Below are 19,774 nucleotides of genomic sequence, written 5' to 3' on the forward strand. Positions count from 1 at the left end.
AATGTTACACAAGAGGACACAAAAACAGCACAGAGAAGTACTTCATTGAGAAACATTTTTAATCATTATGCAATTCACAAAATAATAATAAACCTCTGAGGGAAAACACAGCCGATACATCTGCTGATGCAACATGATCATACTTTTGTAATAAAGTGCACTTTATTTCTTAAAACAAAAGGCCCTCTTATTCTTACGGGAATTCATTCAGGTTTAAAAAGGCCTATTGTGATCGTGCCAACTGATATTTTGGATTTTTTTAAACTTATCAGTGATATGCTACTAATTCACTACAAAAAAAAACATACAAGTGCAGTAAAAAAGTTGTTTCTTGAGGCTCTGTCACACACACGGCCTCGGGACTGGAAACAAACAAAGCATGAACCACAGTAACTCCCACAGGTCGTCTGAATACTGTGTGTACCATTCAGAAGTTTTCAAGTACAGTGCAGAGGGACACAAAATAAACCTTGTAGAAGACACAGACTGGCTTTGGACAGTTAAGGGACTGTATGAAAATGATGAGGGTGGGGAGAGCAGCTTGTTGAAACTTTTCAACGGCTTCCTCCTCCACCAGCCCAGTGATGTGTTTCAGCGGCGAGTTCGCTTCGTTTCACTAGCTCTCTTAAAAAAAAAAAAAATCATAAACAAAATATTAACACATATTGTCCCTATTAGAGATGTAAGAAGACGGAAGGGCGGGTCTCAGAGTCGGATAAAGGATCAATGAGTCAGCCAGACAAGACTAACCTTTTCAACTTAACAACCTATCTGCCTCTGCACTCTCTCTGCTACTAGTGGATGGCATTTTGGTAATTTTGCTAAAAATGAATTGCCTCCTGCTCACCACTTTCATAGCGTCGTTTTTCAGAGAAACATATGGAAAAAGCCACTGTAGTCTACCTGCTCAGCAGCAAACAGACACAGTTAGAGACTAGCTGATGGACATAGAGGAGAATTTAGCATCTAAAAGAGAGAGATTTTTCCTCAGGAGGTGGTGGAGACCAAAAACCGAGCTAAAAACACCAAACTTCTCATAAGTAATTACGGCAAACGTTCCAGCCACAGAACACCCGCCCCTGCTCTTCCAAAAAGCGTGCGACTACCCTCCCTTCACCCAAAAGAAACAATAAATACTACCCTCCCCTCTTTTTGACTCTCCTTCACTCTAATAATTTTCATACCGTCCCTTGCACAGACATCAAATAAATATTTGAAAAGTAGATTTTCACGTGAGCACCGTTTTGCTCATGCTGTAATGAGACAACTTAATGTTAAAGCAAGTGAGCAGAAATAACGTTTTACAAACCCCTAACAACTGCAACAGCAGTTACATTAATGGAGAGTTTTCCCCGAAAATCACTTTTCCACAGCAGCTGTGAAGCTGTTGGTCATCAAAGACATTCTCAGTCGGTGAAGCTGGGGTCACATTGCGCCATCTTTAAGACAAAGCGGCAACTTTTCCAAACTCTTTGGCCTCTGTGACTCACATGAATGATCCCAAAAAAAGATTGCTCTCTTATGTTCAACTACATGCTGCAACTTTTAATGAGCCTTTCATGTGAGTCTGTGAACTTGTGGCTTCGCTGGAGGCAGAGGAGGGCTGGGCTTGACTGGAGGTACAGGAGGAGGACTTGGTCTGGCTGCCTTATTCTGAAAAGCAAAACAAGATGAATGTTTAGACAATTTTATAAAGGTGAAGTTGCTACTTGTGATTTTATTTGGTCCCAAAAAAAAAAAGAAGAGCAGTCGAACTCATGACAATAAAATGGGCTGCGACTTTAAGATAAAGCTGTAATGATTCCCAGAGGAGAAACTCGCATGTTACAGCAGCACAAGAAACTGTCTAAACAGGCAAGAAACTGATAAATAATAATCTTCACATTGGAGAAGCTGAAACTGACAAATGTTGCTTCACTACTGAACGTCTTCTTGAACTAAGCCAATCATCTGCAAAGAGACGAGTGAGAGCAGCTGTAGGCGTGACTCACCGGAGTTAGATTCAGAGGAGGTAAAGGTTTAGATGGAGGTAGCGGTTTGGTCTGTGGTGAAGAAAAAGAAGAAAGTCACTGAGACATTTGATTTTTCACTTTTAAACACACATACTCAGGGATATCTGCACACAGAGTTAAAGCACAAGTCTGGTATTATTCTATATTTTTCTTTTTGTCAATAAATCCCATGAAAAGACCAACCGTGAATGTATCTAGAAACAAGTACGGTGTGTGTGTAACAAAGCCTGATATAATCATAAGCCATGAGCTACACTGTTGCACTGGGTGACATGTAACACACACACACACACACACACACACACACACACACACACACACACACACACACACACACACACACACACACACACACCGTCCTGCTGCCACAAATACTAGAGCATCAAATGTGGATTAATCTGCCGCTGAAAATAGTCAGTGACCGAAACTATTGAGCCTTTTAAAAAATTAAAAAAAAATTTTTTTTTTTTTAAAAAAAAAAATTTTTTTTAAAAAAAAACATTTTTTCTTCACTGCAGCAATGTATTGAGAGACGGACTGACACGTTGTTCTTTTTGGTCTTTTCGTGATTTGTTAACACCAGCCTCATCCTTTGAGCAGATACACATATCCTTCTCCATGTATTTTTTAATTCGACTTTAGCAGTCGTTCAGTTGACTTCAATTGCCAAATCTGAATGTGATCCTCAGTTTGCATAATGCATGAGATCACATTGCAAGTTTTTATTTATTTATTTATTTGTTTAAGCTTACCGGCTCAGTTTGTGAGGTAGACGACACTGAAGACAGATTCTTTGGTGGCTGGAAGCAAAAAAAGTAGTGAATAACCAGCACAGTTCTTTGTTTGGACATAGTAAACATTTCCAAGCTGTTCATCTGTAACTTTCCCACACATGAGTAACTAGCTGATCCCTGGACATTTATTTCCATGAGTAATTCCTTTTGTATCGGTGCTGTCTGTACCTGTGGAGCGGCTCTGCTGGGACTCCCGGTAACAATCAGAGGAGCGTAGGCTTGCGTTGCTGTTGACTCCATGAAAGTGGGCTGACTGATCTGAGGTCTGTCTTGAAACATCGGGTTCAACTTGTCTGGAGCCGAATGCACTTTCCTGTGAACACAAAATGTATTTAGCTGGGAAATGGAAGACGGAAACAAAGAAACAGGCGTTGACAGAGCTGCATATGAGACGCGAGAGAATTCATTTTAGAACAAACTACCTTTTGGCCATGTAGTTGTCCACGTTGTCCTTCTTGCAGCACATCAGCCCCGCGATCACTGTAGTGATCACCAGAAGGATGGAGAGAGCTGCACACACACCGGCTATTATCCCACTCTGACCTGTAGGCATGGAAATCACACTGTTGTATCTGTTCTTATAATCCTTTTATTTACGTCACACTGTATGGAAAAAGGATCTAGTTAAAACAAGAAAATTAGTGATGTGGTTTTTTTGGGGGGCATTGTGGCAGAAATATGACAAACAATGAGAAGACCAAAACTGTACAATGCCTCAGCTAAACCTTTGCACAAAAACAAGGAGGAGCTGTTCCTGTTACTCAGAAAACAGTGAGGTCATTTCCAGGTTGCTAGCAGCTAGCATCATTGCTGCCATGTTATTATTTTGTTGGTCAACATATCATAATTTAAGGGAAGAAGGCGTTGTACACTCTGTGCCAAGGTATTTCATAACTTCCACCTGCAAAGTGTCTTTTCTTCCTCTTTTATTTGTTTTTGTCCATTTACTGTGAAGACGTTGCACAATCACTTGGCAAACTTTCTATTGTGGCAGTTAGCTCCTTGTGCAATGTTTTCCCCCATATTCAGTTGTTTCATACCGATGCACAGCGCAGTAACTTAAATGGAAATTGAGATCAAAACTCTTTGAGGTCAATTGTAAGATATATCAGGAACACTTGAGGAGATCAATGTGTCATAATGAATGACTCGTGTTACTGGAAGAATGATTCATGGAGCAGGTGTGACATGATTTCGTCTGTGCTGCTCACTGAGAGCTGATGGTGTTGACTGATATAACATGTTGTATTTAGCAACCAAAGAAATACATTTACTGTCAAAAACTCAATTTCCCCCGAAGCGTTGTGTACCTTGAGGTAAATCTGCATACTGGAGGTCACAGTAGGGGGGAGCCCAGCCGGGGTTACAGTGGCACTCTCTCTTGTGATTACACACCTGAAGATAAAATGCCACAACTTTAACTTTGATTTATTGATATAGCACCTTTCATTCAAGCATGCAGCCCAAAGTGCTTCACAGAACAAAATCACAAAATGAAAACACAGATGAGACAGACTGATCTCATAAAGTGGCGTATGTATGACACCCCAATTCGTATGCGGTTTTTGCGCGTTATCAAGACGCATAATCGCTTTTTAGTGAAGTACACATGTAAGTAGTATGAAAAGACGCAAGTCCGCGGATGGGTAAAACACAGGACTTTCACCCAGGGGAGCCGGCATCCTTCCCCAATGTTTCTTTTCCTAAACCCAACCGTTTGTTTTCCTAAGCGTGTGACGTTGGTCACCGTCGTGTTTTTGTCGTTTTTTTGTTGTTTTTTTGTGTTACTAAAGTCTTTCCCAATGTTCTTTTCCTAAACCCAACCGTTTTTTGTTTTTTTTAACCCGCGTGTGACGTTGTTCTCGCGATAATACGGCACGTTCTCGCGATAAGACGCCACGTCTATGTTTACATCCGCTGTATAAAGCGTAGACGTACACGTGGATAGCTCAAAAGGCGTACAGCTAACACGCCATTTGGCTTTAGGAAAGTGGCGTGCATGTTTATGCAAAGTCATGATGCCATGTTTGATGAGAAGGGGAAAAGCAAGACTAAAAAGTACAACAATTAAAAAATAAAAAAAATAAATTAATGTTAAAACCAACAAAATAAAATGAACACCAGGGATAAAAAACATTTAAAAAAACATTTGTTAACACTTATAAAACAATGCAATAACATTACTCCGAATTAAAAGCCAGATTAAAAAGATAAGTCTTTAGTTATTTATTTAAACAGGCAGTTGGACTTTGGTCCAAGAGAGTCAAATTGAAAACAGCTGCAAGTGATTGCAAACCCTAAAATATTTCACTCACTCACCCCATTGTTGTTGCATTTCTTTGCACAATCCTCCTCTTTCCCATAAACTAAAATATCCACACATCTGTTGTCGAGGCAAACCTGCACACAAATGTTTGATTCTGAGCAAAGCATCCAACATAAGTAACCAGACTGCTCCAGGTGATGTGTCTCCCCACTGGAAGTCTTACCTTATTTGGTCCACATCTGGTTCCTTTTGGCACCATGTCGATGTTTCTGGTCTTATCGTCATCCACAGCTAGATTACATTCGATGCTTTTCACAGTGTAGGCTGCTCTTTTACCTGTGATGGACTCGCCCCCTCCTCCACAAAACATAGATCCGCACTTAAGATTCCTATATAAAAAGAACAAATTGATTAAGAACACATTAACAACTAGAGGTGTTGAAATTAATCAAATAATCGAATGCATGGAATTGTGGACATGGACGACGCTGCATCGATAATCGGCCGGGCCATAATCGATTATTTCTGTTTATAATTTAATGTAGGCCTAACAACTTTTCTGTTTACATATTCTGGTATGTTTTGCACATTCAGGAAGTGCCATGTGCTCAGTGCTGTATAGTTTTATGTATCTAATTTATTTAGTATTAGAGCACTGCAGAATGTTTGGTTTTTCAAGCTTGAAAAGCTATGAATGAAATATCCGACATGGCTTTTAAAGAAAAATTTATTTGATGCATCGAGATATAGAATCCAATTGAATCGCTGACATGATAATCGTAATCGAATCAGGAGATCAGTGAAGATTCACACCTCTATTAACGACATTGCACAAACCTAAAAACTAGCCTCAAACATACAACATTTCTTGTTTGTGTTTTCTGATAGTCTCTGCTACTTCTCAGTACTGGCACTGGTTCGTTTTGTGTGCCAGGTTTCCTTTAGGAGCATTTTGTGATACACTTTGGATAGAAACCGAGCCAGGCCTTCAGCAGGAAGTTCAGTGTAACTGTTGATGATACGTACGCTTCAGTGCAGGGGGTGTAGCCAAATTTGTTCCTCCCACAGTTAGCTCCTTCTTCGCCACGTTTGTTCAGGTTAAAACACACATCTGGTCCAACTCTGGCCCCTGAGGAGAGAAGATATTCATAGTTAACCTCTTAAATTATGGAAGCCCATTAAGGCCAGGAGAAGGAAAAAAAAGATGAAAAGTTACAGACGATAAAATAAATATCTCATGATGAGTCAAAAGTATGAAATATTAAGTCAACTATTTGACTTTTTAAACCTGAATTGAATTATCATAGAATAAAAAATAAGTTTTTGTGGGTTTGAACATTTTTTTGGCTACCAAGCATGATTTTGTAATAACAAATCCACAGATTAGCCACTGGAGTGTATATGGAAGCCCTTTTGTGCCAGGAAAAGGAAATTAGATGAAAAATCAGAAATAATAATAAGATACTACGTCAACGTTGACTTCCTGAGTCACAAATTTTGTCTTTTTGTTGACTTTTCTAAGTTAAACATATGTAATACCAAGTCATCATTTGTTTAATTCTAGTAGAGATGATGCCTGATGTGCCTGGCAGAATTTTAGGGGAAATATTGCACAAGACATCTACAATATTTCCTTCATTTCATTTGATAGAGTGCTGCAGCCATACAAACATGCAGTCTTGGGTTTGCTGAGCTGATACATTTATACAGAATATATACGATTCCGGATATCTCAATCAAGTTTTTTGATTTGATTTTAGCCTATAGCAATACATTAAAATATGCACACACAAATGCACACTGCTTTTCATTACATTTTCTGTAGGCCTTTATATAATACAAATGCACACTATCAAAGCAATCTTTCTTAGAAAACCATGTGACAACCTGAGACTTCTAGACACAGACTAATGACTAAAGCTCCTTGAGGCTCAGCTTGTCTATTCAAAAGAAAAGGAAAACACTGAAACCCCTGTCTTTGCTTGAATGACCCCTGTGACAGCAGTGTGTTGAGTGTACCTGGTCCAAACAGCCTCCAGCAGTGCTGCTGATGTGTGGGGCATTGTCCGTTGTAGCAGTAGCCCTGTGCCTGGTCGTAGCAGGGCTTGCCGTTCATCTCAAAACTATCTTCAGGACAAGCCTCCGATGCTCCGGTGCAGTATTCAGACAGATCACAGTCACCGGCTGACTTTCTGCACACACTTCCAGCCGGTTTGAACTGTGGGTTAAAGCAAATGTCAGGTAGATTTAGTTAGAATAAAGAGTAGAGATGGGACAAAAGATTGATATCGCATTATATCTTTTCTTGTTATTTCTGCTCCCAGTACTTCATGTTCGGCAAGAGGACTTGACGGTTCGAGCAAAGAGGTTTTTAACGGGATGGCGGACAACAGTTAGAGGACCCATAGTTTCTCTACAGTTCTGTGATTTTAATTTACAGACTGAAAAACTTGTGCTGCAGAATTGGGCCTTTTCATTTCTTATTCATAGTTCGACCAATATCGTGACGTATCATTATGGGATTGTCTAGCAATATATTGATTATTGCAGAATAGCTGTATCGTGATATTTTCTGTATTGAAAGCATCGTATCGTGAGGTACCCTGTAATTCCACACCCTAATAAAGAGCCTGCTCAAGTAGAAGTTAGTTAAACAGTGTATATAATTGGCTTGTGTATTTATGTCGTATTGCATGACTTGCACCTCCTCTTCCAGTCTTTGACACTGTCATTGGAGGAAGGATGTGGTGAGTTACAGTACATAGAAACAGCAGGATAATACCCTCTGTTTCCTGTGATTATTGAACTGCTGCTGTTTCAATGTGGTTTGCCCATGGATGATTGGGTTTGCGTCCTGTCACAATATTTATTTATAAGATTATTTTTTAGGGCATTTTAGGCCTTTAATTTCTTTTTCTTTTTTTAATTTCTTTATTTTTGAAAGGGGACAGTGAACATTAATCAACATTAAAATAATGTAAATGTTCCCGAATTAGCTCAAGTGCTCATTTTCAAAGGTAGTCCCCCAGCCAGATGTAGAACTTTAATTCCACAGGACAGATGAAGACATGAAAGGAGAGAGAGAGAAGGGGGAATGACATGCAGCAAAGGGCCGCAGGTTGGAGTCGAACCCGCAACCGCTGCATCGAGGAGTAAACCTCTATATATGCAAGCCTGCTCTACCAACTGAGCTAACCCGGCCACACTTGTCACAATTTCAATGGCCACAGTTATTAGCCACAAGCAGGGTGTTGTTATGGAAAAACTCAGGAGCAGCTCCACCAAGACTTTGTAATATGACCAAATATATAAAAAAGTCATGATTTCCTATAGGCATTAGCTACACTTAGTGTGCTAATTAACAAATATCAGCATGCTAACACACTAAACTAAGATTATGAACATGGTAATCAATTTGCATGCTACACATCAGCATTTAGCTCAAACCAATGCTGTGCAGCCTCACAGAGCTGCTAGTATCGTTAGTGTAAATCAGAGGTTTGGGACCATCAGGTGGAAATTCACATAGCAGACATTTTGTTACTCTGGAGTTTATAGCTGAAAGAGTATAAGAACCCCACTTTAAAAGGTAGCTACAGTACCTGACAGTTGTCACAGCATTGTCCGTGAGCACACTGGGATCCTGAAGTCAGGCGACAAGTTGAGGCATCACAACACAGGTTTGTGCATTCCTAGAAAGAAAAATCTTTTTGAGTTGTCGTGTTTGTGTATCCAGTTAGACTTTAAACAGGAATTGCAGTGATTAAAAGTTGAGTCAAACAGATCAGATTTAAATCTCCCACACACAGCCTCTTTGCCAAGAAATGTCTCTCTGATAAGATGTGAGCACACAGGAAAACTATGTCAATTTTTGAGGCCAAACCCCAGCTTAGAATGCCCTGAATCACCACTGCCTTCCCTTTTATTAGCTGTAACCTCGCACACAGGAAACCACACCACTCAGCTAAAACAGAGAACCTAAATGGTATTTTCCTTTACCAAAGGATATATTTAAACTTTCCAAGGTCCAAAAAAATGACTAATCTGTTTCGACCCAGTCCTATTAGCTTTTACCTCCACAGTGCCACAGTCACAATCTTCTCCAGGGTCCAGCAGGGCGTTGCCGCAGCTAGGGCCTGCAGCGATGATCTTAACGGAGCTGGGTTTGGACAAGCAGCTGGGCTGAGCTCGCTCCATGAATTCAGCGAGCTGCTCCGTACTGCAGCCGCTGAAAAGCTCCGGGAACGCTTGATTTCCTGTCCTAAAGAGAAGCAAGGAGATTTCAGCTTTGCAAAAGACTCTGTGAACATTTGTTCATTTTGCGATTCTCATTTAAAGGTCCCATGACATGGTGCTCTTTGGATGCTTTTATATAGGCCGTAGTGGTCCCCTAATACTGTATCTGAAGTCTCTTTTATATAGGCCTTAGTGGTCCCCTAATACTGTATCTGAAGTCTCTTTTATATAGACCTTAGTGGTCCCCTAATACTGTATCTGAAGTCTCTATTATATAGGCCTTAGTGGTCCCCTAATACTGTAGCTGAAGTCTCTTTTATATAGACCTTAGTGGTCCCCTAATACTGTATCTGAAGTCTCTTTTATATAGACCTTAGTGGTCCCCTAATACTGTATCTGAAGTCTCTTTTATATAGGCCTTTGGTCCCCTAATACTGTATCTGAGTCTTTTATATAGACCTTAGTGGTCCCCTAATACTGTATCTGAAGTCTCTTTTATATAGACCTTAGTGGTCCCCTAATACTGTATCTGAAGTCTCTTTTATATAGACCTTAGTGGTCCCCCTAATACTGTATCTGAAGTCTCTATTATATAGACCTTAGTGGTCCCCTAATACTGTATCTGAAGTCTCTTTTATATAGGCCTTAGTGGTCCCCTAATACTGTATCTGAAGTCTCTTTTATATAGGCCTTAGTGGTCCCCTAATACTGTATCTGAAGTCTCTTTTATATAGACCTTAGTGGTCCCCTAATACTGTATCTGAAGTCTCTTTTATATAGACCTTAGTGGTCCCCTAATACTGTATCTGAAGTCTCTTTTATATAGACCTTAGTGGTCCCCTAATACTGTATCTGAAGTCTCTTTCCTGAAATTCAGCCTTGGTGCAGAATTACAGCCACTAGAGCCAGTCCCACAATGAGCTTTCCTTAGGATGTGCCATTTCTGTGTCTGTAGCTATTGAGGAGGAGAGAGGGGGCAAGGTGGAGGGTGGGGATGTGGCCTTGACCAACTGCCACTTTGCTTGTTTGAAAGCCATGATGTCTCTCTCTCTCTCTCTCTCATGGGTGGGCCAAATTCTCTGGGTGGGCAAAGCAGAGAAAGGGGAGGTAACCTTGCTCCTTATGACCTCATAAGGAGAAGATTCCTGATTGGCCCATCTGAGCTTTCATTTTCTCAAAGTCAGAGCAGGATACCCAGGGCTGGGTTTACACCTATCACCATTTCTAGCCACTGGGGGACCATAGGCAGGCTGGGGGAACGCATATTAATGTTAAAAAACCACATAAAGTGAAATTTTCATGCCATGGGACCTTTTTCTTATTCAAATTTTGCCATATTGAGTTTATTTCAGGTCCTATTTTAAATGTATTTGTTCTGTAAATTAGGTTTTAGTAAACTGGTGAGGCTTTGCTTTAAGCCCCCCACAGGTTTCTGACCTCACCAGTACACACTCTTTCTCTTTCTATGTGAAAGAGATGTGTTGTGATTTATGTTGTATTGTTGTTATTTTAAAAATTTTTTATAAATGTGTGCGAACAAATACATAATAACATAATAATAATAATAATAATAATAGACCATTAGTGATTTCCAACACTGATGTTGGGTAAAGGTCTGGCTCACAGTGAGTGTTCCAGTTCATCCAAAAGGTGTTGGACGGGGTTAAGGTCTGAGTTCTGTGCAGTACCAGTCAAGTTCTTTCACACAAAACTGGGAAAAACATTTCCTTATGGAGCTGGCTTTGAGCACCGAGGCGTTGTCATGTTGAAACAGGAAAGGGACAAACACAAACTGTTGCCACAAAGTTGTTGGAAACACACTATTGTAGGGCTGCATCTACAATTATTTTCATTATCGATTAATCTGTTGATTATTTTCTCGATTAGTTGTTTGGTCTATAAAAAGTCAGAAAATGGAGAAAAAAAATTCATAAAGAAATGACACATGCCCTGAATTGGAACTAAGTGGCCCAAACAAAGGCCAGCTGGTGTTTACATACTTTTGGCAACATATGTTTGTGCAAACTGAATGTTCATAATGTTCTAGCTGAAGTATGATTCTCCCAAACAAACAAAAAAAATCATGAAAAAGTTTTACAAGAGAGTTTTACAAGAAATATATGTGCATATATAGTATATGTGCATTAAAGCTGCAGCAAAACAGACCCAAAGGATGTTTTTTACCTGAGCTTGTCTGCCATCACACAGTTCCCACTGCTGTAAGACGGACCACACATACAACGTTCAGTATCATGGGACAAGCCGAAATTATGTCCCATCTCATGAGCGATGGTGGAGGCGAGGCCTATTGGGTTTTCATGGTGATCCTGGCAGAGAAATGCAGAACTGTCACTTTAAATTCAGCAGGATGCATCGTAAAATACCAAATATACTTTCTTCATCTCCAGTTGTTAAAGGATTAATGCAAGTTAGAAGTGATGATTCATACCTGATTGACTCCACCTGAGTTTTCAGTACACATGGCAAACTTATTTGCCAGTCCAACTGTATCGTCTTTAAAATCTTTGCCACTGTTGAGAGAAAGAAAAGTCTAGCATCAGGTCAAACTGGCAGCATTAGCGTTAAACATCTGCACAGACATCTAAGACTGATCCTCACGTCACAAACTGGGCATTGTCGTGCTTCGTCCTCTGCAGGAGATCGGCCTGCCGCCACGTTAGAAAATTGTCCAGGGTCGTCTCTGAATTAATGTCAACGTCAATCAAGTCTTTGTATGACCAAATCTCCAAGCCCACCAGCATGATGCGAATGTTCAGAGGTCGATACAGCTGCAGGCAGAGGAGGAGACGTTATTCAGGAGTGAACCCGAGCTCTCAGAGCTGTCGGCTAAGAGCACTGATGGCATGACGCCAGGCAGACAGCTTCCAAAACAAATATTACCTTGTCGACGTGATTTATAACTCCGAGAACACGGGATTTAGTCTCGCTTCCGTATCGATTGTACTGGAGGAAGAGAAGACAAAACATGATCCGATTAATTAATCTATCCAGCCATTTGTCTATACATAGTCCAGACGTCTCTCTCCCCAGCAACATTTTCCAGCTCCTCCTAGGGGACCCTGAGGCATTCCCAGGCCTGATGAGACACATAACCTCTCCAGCGTGTTCTGGGTCTACCCCGGGGTCTCCTACCGGTTGTACGTGCCCGGAAAACCCTCAAAAAGAGGCGCCCAGGTAGATCCCAATCAGAAGCCTGAACCACCTCAGCATCGGCTCTATTGCAAGCTCCCTCTGGATGTCTGAGCTCCTCAGCCGATAGGCCTCTTTACAGTCGCCGTTCCCGACCTGTCGCGCAACAATGTGACGTAGATCTCACTGTCGCGCCAGGATTTAAAGTGCACGACAAAGCGGAAATGGGAAGCATGGACGAGTTCGAGGGCAACCGGATGCCAGAACTCTCAGTGACTGCAAGTCTCTCTTGTAAACTTACTGGTTTAAGATAGGTCATCGAATCGTTGTGCAGACATTCTGAAGTATTCAAAGTGCTTCTCTTCGTCTATCATCCTCATTTGTTTCACGAGGATATTGAACTCACCATATTTATGTCTGGCGTTATTCAAAGGACCAACATTCTACCTTCTTTTTCTTGGTTTCTTTGCAAGCAGGCTCAAAAGCAGCTGTTCTTCCTCTTCTTAGCCACTGCTGACATTGACGTCAATGCTGCTGCCAGTTCTGCCATTGTTTACCTTTTTCTTCCAGACCTAGTGTCATGTGTAGGGGTGAGCCCAGTTATATCAAGTTGGTACTGCAGGTTGTGGGCCAGCTGGGCCTAACCCCATGGGTCAAGGCCCGGCCACCAGACCAGATTCATTTAGTGATGGATATAATAGTTGTAAAGGAATAAAAATGAGATATTTACCTCGGTATTGTCCACCACCACAAACAGCTCGAGAAATCTCTGTGGACCTGTGATGGGTTTAGTTTTCTTAAGAAAAAAAAGAAACCTTCAAATTAATATTCTCATTTAAATAGATAAACCATACATTTTTAAATGTTTTATCACAAAACCATGTTACCTACCCATGATCTGGACCTGAAGAGACCAGAGAGCCGAGGGCCCTGGGCCTGGTCCTGGTCGTACAGCGGGGTGGTGTTGGACGAGGAGCCGCAGCCGGCGGTGCCGCTGATCTTCAGGTCCTCTCGTCTGTAAACTACGTGGTCACCGTCCTCGGACTGTCCCAGAGGCTCTATCAGGTAAACCTGCTGCCGGGCTCTCACAAAGCCACTGCAAACGCAGAAAACAGAAGACAAACACTTCATCTGTAAACAGCATAAATGTGTTCTGACATACAAATGAAAATAGTTTAGTCCACTATAAACAATATGTAAAGACAAAAGTGCAAAGGACCAATTAATCTCTTCTGTATAAATGTTTTTGTTTAAAAATTATAAAATCTTTCTGCTAGGCAATTTAAAGCTATAGTGTGTAGTTTCTGCCGCCCCCATGAGGAATTCTAAGTAATGACAACAAAACTGTCGGCGCGTCCACATGATACAAGCCTTCTGTGACCGCGACAAAGGGGAGGTAACCTTGCTCCTTATGACCTCATAAGAAGAAGATTCCTGATTGGCCCATCTGAGCTTTAATTTTCTCAAAGGCAGAGCAGGATACCCAGGGCTCGGTTTACACCTATCACCATTTCTAGCCACTGGGGGACCATAGGCAGGCTGGGGGAACTCATATTAATGTTAAAAACCTCATAAAGTGAAGTTTTCATGCCATGGGACCTTTAAAAAAACATGATGGAGTCTTCAGAAGAGGTGATTATCTTCACTCAAGTTTCTGCGCACGAAAGTCACCGGACGCCACAATCTTCTGAACACAGCCATACTGAGAAATACAGAGAGAGTTGTGCGGAGCTGATAGGCTCGAATGTAACGGACGTTCATTAATTTCAAAAAGTTACACACTGAAGCTTTAATTTGTATAACACTTTCCAAACACAGAGGCAATTTAAAGTGGTTTAAGTAGGGCAAAGAGATGCATCAGATTTAAAAACACAATAAAAAGACTAGAAATACAGTTAACGTGCAGATACAGTGCAGTAATAGGATAAGGTGTCCCAAATATAATCGTATAAAAAGCTGCAATCTTCAAAAACACCTTGAAAAACTAACTGATTACTAAATATCATGAAGCAACACATTTCTCAAGAATCTAAGAAACTTTTACTGAAAATAATGTAATCGGCAAATTACAAACGGGAAGTTTGAAGCTGTATAAATATCCCGATTTTCTTACCTAATGCCTGAACAAATCCCAACGCTGACCGAAGAGTCCTTCATGCCTTCAATGTGGCCGTGATAGTAGCAGTGCTCCTGGACGGAAATACATCATCAGATTAAATATCTCAGCGTGTTCAATTACTCACAAAGGCTTTCTTTGTTTGTATAACGTCCATGATGTTAAGAATCACAGGTTAAGAATCTCAGATATTTATCATGTTGGGTTCACTTAAACCCCACACTGATGAGCTGAAATTAGAAGTTTCACGTTATATACATTTTAAGGTGAAATACAAAAGTTTTCAGATCCAAAAGTAGCATTTATTTTTGTATAACCTCCATGTATTTGTTATAATGTCTGACATATTACATTTTAGTTTCTTTGCAGGTAAGGACTATGGACATGAAGGTTGTATAATTATAATTTTTAGACTTTTTCTTACATTTGATAAGTTCCCATAATGTACGTTAGGGTAGCAACGAACAATCATTTTCATTACCGATTAATCTCTTGATTCTATTTTGAATCAATTGATAAATTTTTTTGTTTATAAAATGTCCTAAAATAGAGAAACAACACCTAATTTCCCCCGACTATAAACCATCACTTTCAACAACTATAAAAATTCCATCTTTCTACGCAGACACCTTTTCAATTTGTCCTTATTTAATGCTTCACGGGTAAATTAAAGTAAAAACTCACTTCATTTGGTGAAGTTGTCACCCGTTTTCCATCTTCTGAATAGTGTGTTTCAGTGTAGCCTCTCCCAATGAGATTCCTTTAAAATACAGGTGGAAAGAAGTTATTTATATATATATATACACTCACCTAAAGGATTATTAGGAACACCATACTAATACGATGTTTGACCTTATCCTATCAATATGAGCCAACATTTCTAAAGAATGCTTCCAGCACCTTGTTGAATCAATGACACAAAGAATTAAGGCAGTTCTGAAGGTGAAAGAGATCCCCCACACCATTACACCACCTCCACCACCTCCAGCAGCCTGCCCAGTGGTAACAAGGCATGACGGATCCATGTTCTCTCTCTGTTTACGCCAAATTCTGACTCTACCATCTGAATGTCTCAACAGAAATCGAGACTCATCAGACCAGGAAACATTTTTACAGTCTTCAACTGTCCAATTTTGGTGAGCTCGTACAAATTGTAGCCTCATGTTCCTATTGTTAGTGGAGATGAGTGGTACCTGGTGGGGTCTTCTGCTGGTGTAGCCCATCCTCCTCAAGGTTGTGCGTGTTGTGGCTTCACAAATGCTTTGCTGCAGACCTTGGTTGTAACGAGTGGTTATTTGAGTCAAAGTTGATCTTCTATCTGCTTGAATCTTTCGGCCCATTCTCCTCTGACCTCTAGCATCAACAAGGCATTTTCGCCCCCCAGGACTGCAGCATCCTGGATGTTTTTCCTTTTTCAGACCATTCTTTGTAAACCCTAGAAATGGTTGTGCGTGAAAATCCCAGTAACTGAGCAGATTGTGAAACACTCAGACCAGCCTGTCTGGCACCAACAACCATGCCACGCTCAAAGTTGCTTAGATCACCTTTCTTTCTCATTCTGACATTCAGTTTGGAGTTCAGCAGATTGTCTAGACCTGGACCACACCCCTAAATGCATTGAAGCAGCTGACATGTGATTGGTCGATTAGATAATTTCATTAATGTGAAATTTAACAGGTGTTCCTAATAATCCTTTAGGTGAGTGTATATATATGTTTAAATATTAAAGCTATAGTGCGTAGTTTCTGTCTCCCCCATGAGGAATTCTAGGTAATGACAACAAAACTGTTGGTGTGTCCACATGATACAAGCCTTCTGTGATCACCTCGCAGTTGCTAGTAGCCAAGAAGGACACGGAGGATTAAAAAAACATGATGGAGTCTTCAGAAGAGGTCATTATATTCACTCAAGTTTCTGCGTGGGAAAGTCGCCAGACACCACAATCTTCTGAACATAGCCATACTGAGAAATACAGACAGAGTTGTGTGGAGCTGATAGTCTTAATTAGCTTTGTAGCAACTCATTTGGCGAATGCTAAATGTAACGGACGTTCATTAATATCAAAAAGTTACGCACTAAAGCTTTTAAAATACATTCTATATAAGGATTAAAAACAAGGATTTTCTATTAAAAAAACAATGTTTACCTGTTTTTTTCCAGATGAATCGTGTGGTTCCTCCCTTCAATGGCCAACTTGTACTGGACCGTATCAGGATACAGCTGTTGAACAATCGTCCGTCAGTCACACGACAACAATTAATTACTGAAAGTTTCAACAGTCAGGCCAATCTGCAGGACTGGAAGAAGAAGAACTCACATCCTTTACTAACCGCATTAATACAAATACTCAGCTACAGGTAAAAGTACTACATTCAAGTTTAAGTTAAAGTACAGAAGTATTATCAGCTAAAGTTACTTAAAGTATCAGAAGTAAAAGTTCTCATTGTGCAGAATGTCCCCTTTAAGAATGTTGTTTTAGTTTAAATATTGAATTATTGTTACTGATGCACAGATGTAAAAGTAACATTTTAATGTTATAGTAGGTCAAGAGGAAACTAATTTCAGTTACTTAACTGTTGGGAAGTTTCATTTCTAACACAGTGGTGTAAAGTAACCAAGTACATTTACTCTGTACTTACTTATGCTAATACTCCATCACATTTCAGGGGGAAATATTGTACTTTTTTACTGCACAAGATTTATTTGACAACTTTGAATATTTAGGTTTTTTTTTAACTGCAAAGAATAATCGATTCAACTATAAATCGCCAACTATTTTAATAATCGATTAATTGGTTTGAATCCTTTTATTATTATTATTATTATTATTATTATTATTATTATTATTATTATTATTATTATTATTCTGGTTCCAGCTTGTTAAATGTGAATATGTTTCTAGTTTCTTCTCTCCTCTGTGACAGTAAACTGAATATCTTTGAGTTGTGGACAAAACAAGACATTTGAGGACGTCCTCTTGGGCTTTTGGGAAACACTGATCCACATTTTTCACAATTTTCTGACATTTTAGAGACCAAACAACTAATGGATTAAACGAGAAAATAATCAACAGATTATTCACCAATAATAATTTAAACAAATCGTTAGTTGCAGCCCTAGTTGTTGTTTTAACATATAAAATAGAGCTGGGCAATACATCGATATTATATCGATATTGTGATACGAGACTAGATATCGTCTTAGATTTTGGATATCGTAATATCATAATATGGCATAAGTGTTGTCTTTTCCTGGTTTTAAAGGCTGCATTACAGTAAAGTGATGTCATACCAGACTGTAACTGTTCTATTATTTGCCTTTACCCACTTAGACATTATGTCCACATTACTGATGATTATTTATCTAAAATCTAAGTGTGAAGATATTTTGTTAAAGCACCAATTGTCAACCCTAGAATATCGCCGCAATATCGATATCAAGGTATTTGGTCGAGAATATTGTGATATCTGATTTTCTCCATACCGCCCTGCCTTATTATAAAATATGACGCACTGTTTCAGATTCAACTACCCAACAACATAAAGTAGTAATAACAAATTACCAGCTACAGCTCGACAGTAAAATTCTGCATGCACAGTAATTAATCCGTAAAACTAAATAATGATAATGATAATAATAACACTGACAGGAATTATCTTTAAGGACATTTTGCTGATAACTTTTCTGTACCTGCACTAGTAGTAAGATGGTGAATACTTCTGCCACTACTGATCATATTCTATAAGATAAAGATGGGTGAGTCAGGTGAGGTTTATTCATTTACTCACCTGGTTGTCCCGCAGGCTCCTCTTCTGTCTCCCCTCGAGTCTCTGAGGTCGGACCACCTCATATCTCTCCACGTGAGACAACATCCCAGAGGTCTGCACCAGACAAACTGTAGCGGGGTGAAGGTATGTTTAATGTTTGACATTCGTCCTTTTTTTTGCGGATGTTACCTTCAATATAGCTCCGTGCCAGTGATTAGATTTCTCCCACTTTTAGGGTATGTTGAAGAGCTTATTAGGACAGATGTTTTACAGTTTGGATGATCTCAAAATCACCAAATATGACGATGCAGTTGAGAGCGCAAAGAACTGAACATCTGTCCAACTCGCTCGTCACTATAGGTGGCTATAGTAAGGGACCGTCGTAAAGGTTATTTCGAATTTTTTGAACAATATTCACAAAAAATAAACCAAATTATTTTTTTTTCTACGACAGGGGGAATTCAGGTGAAACGTCAAACTACATAGAAGCAGGAGTAATTTATTGTAGAAAAGTATTCACAAAAATAAATAAACAAAATGACTTTTGACGAATGGCAAACATTAAACTACCTTCAACCCGCTACAAAACCGTACACAACACAACCAATTACTGTTTTTCACATTTACACGAACTATCTTAATTCACGTAAGCACTTTAATCTGTTTGAAAGACTTCAAGGAAGCCATAACTGCACGGTTATATTTCCTCTTTTGGAAAAAAAAACATTGACAAAGCAACAAAAAGTACTTTTCATGTAGACTCACAAACAAGTCGTGCCATTATAACAAGCGGGACGTCAGCACATGAACCGCTTCTTATCCAACCTTTACCTGTCAAACAGCCTTCCACTTTCCTACTTTGGCTATTATAAGCAGGTTGTTGTAGTCAACGAGGCAAATGTCGGACAACAATTTTCTCATAGTGAAAGTATTTTATTTAAAGAGTAAACTTACCCCATGTCAGCCACAGTGAGACCATGTTCGCTCCCATGATGGTGCGCTCTGCTCGGTCACTGCCGCTCATCTTCCCGTGAATCATCGGTAGCAGCAGCGGCAGCTCTTCCGTGAAGGCTCCGCCTCCGGTTAGTTCTTATCGCCGCCTCACATATGGGAATAAAACCGAACTAGAAGAAGGAAAAAACACGCAAAACTGACTTCCGGTCAAATACATTTCAAAATAAAATCACTGTAGGCCTACTGATACGTTAACTTATGTGGACAAAGACCCTGATGACCCTTTTCTATAGGTCATTTGTTGAATCAGTTGTCACCTTATCCTTAATCTGCTGGTATGGGTCCATTACTGTAAAAATAATTTAATAAAATAACTCCCTTTCCAGGTTAATTAAGGTGAGGAGCTGCATCACAGGTTCTAGGCAGAAAGGCCTGGAGGAACTTTATCAGAAGCAGATGCTAAGAAGGGTTGAATCTAT

General features: G+C 39.8%; 1 protein-coding gene across 1 annotated transcript; it reads right to left on the bottom strand.

The window, feature by feature from the left end:
• Nucleotides 1-41: 41 nt before the first annotated feature.
• Nucleotides 42-19,442, bottom strand: LOC120551676 (disintegrin and metalloproteinase domain-containing protein 8-like). Its single transcript, XM_039789167.1, has 23 exons — nucleotides 19,296-19,442; nucleotides 18,363-18,469; nucleotides 16,721-16,794; nucleotides 15,259-15,334; nucleotides 14,572-14,648; nucleotides 13,350-13,554; nucleotides 13,189-13,254; nucleotides 12,210-12,272; nucleotides 11,928-12,097; nucleotides 11,758-11,839; nucleotides 11,493-11,635; nucleotides 9,147-9,333; nucleotides 8,675-8,764; nucleotides 7,092-7,290; nucleotides 6,099-6,201; nucleotides 5,296-5,461; nucleotides 5,126-5,206; nucleotides 4,117-4,201; nucleotides 3,229-3,349; nucleotides 2,975-3,119; nucleotides 2,765-2,812; nucleotides 1,992-2,042; nucleotides 42-1,653 (listed from the first exon to the last, which is right to left on the bottom strand). Exons 1-23 carry the CDS (start codon nucleotides 19,378-19,380, stop codon nucleotides 1,558-1,560), a joined length of 2,520 nt encoding a protein of 839 aa, XP_039645101.1. The 5' UTR covers nucleotides 19,381-19,442; the 3' UTR covers nucleotides 42-1,557.
• Nucleotides 19,443-19,774: the final 332 nt, after the last annotated feature.

The sequence above is a fragment of the Perca fluviatilis genome, chromosome 21 (genome assembly GCF_010015445.1).
Source record: "Perca fluviatilis chromosome 21, GENO_Pfluv_1.0, whole genome shotgun sequence".
Classification (NCBI taxonomy): domain Eukaryota; kingdom Metazoa; phylum Chordata; class Actinopteri; order Perciformes; family Percidae; genus Perca; species Perca fluviatilis.

Coding starts and splice junctions, on each gene's coding strand:
- LOC120551676 (XM_039789167.1), bottom strand. CDS start 19,380: ATGATTCACGGGAAGATGAGCGGCAGTGACCGAGCAGAGCGCACCATC. Junction 12,273..13,188: donor TGGTGGTGGACAATACCGAG/GTAAATATCTCA, acceptor CTCTTCCTCCAG/TACAATCGATACGGAAGCGA. Junction 2,813..2,974: donor CCAGCAGAGCCGCTCCACAG/GTACAGACAGCA, acceptor TTTTGCTTCCAG/CCACCAAAGAATCTGTCTTC.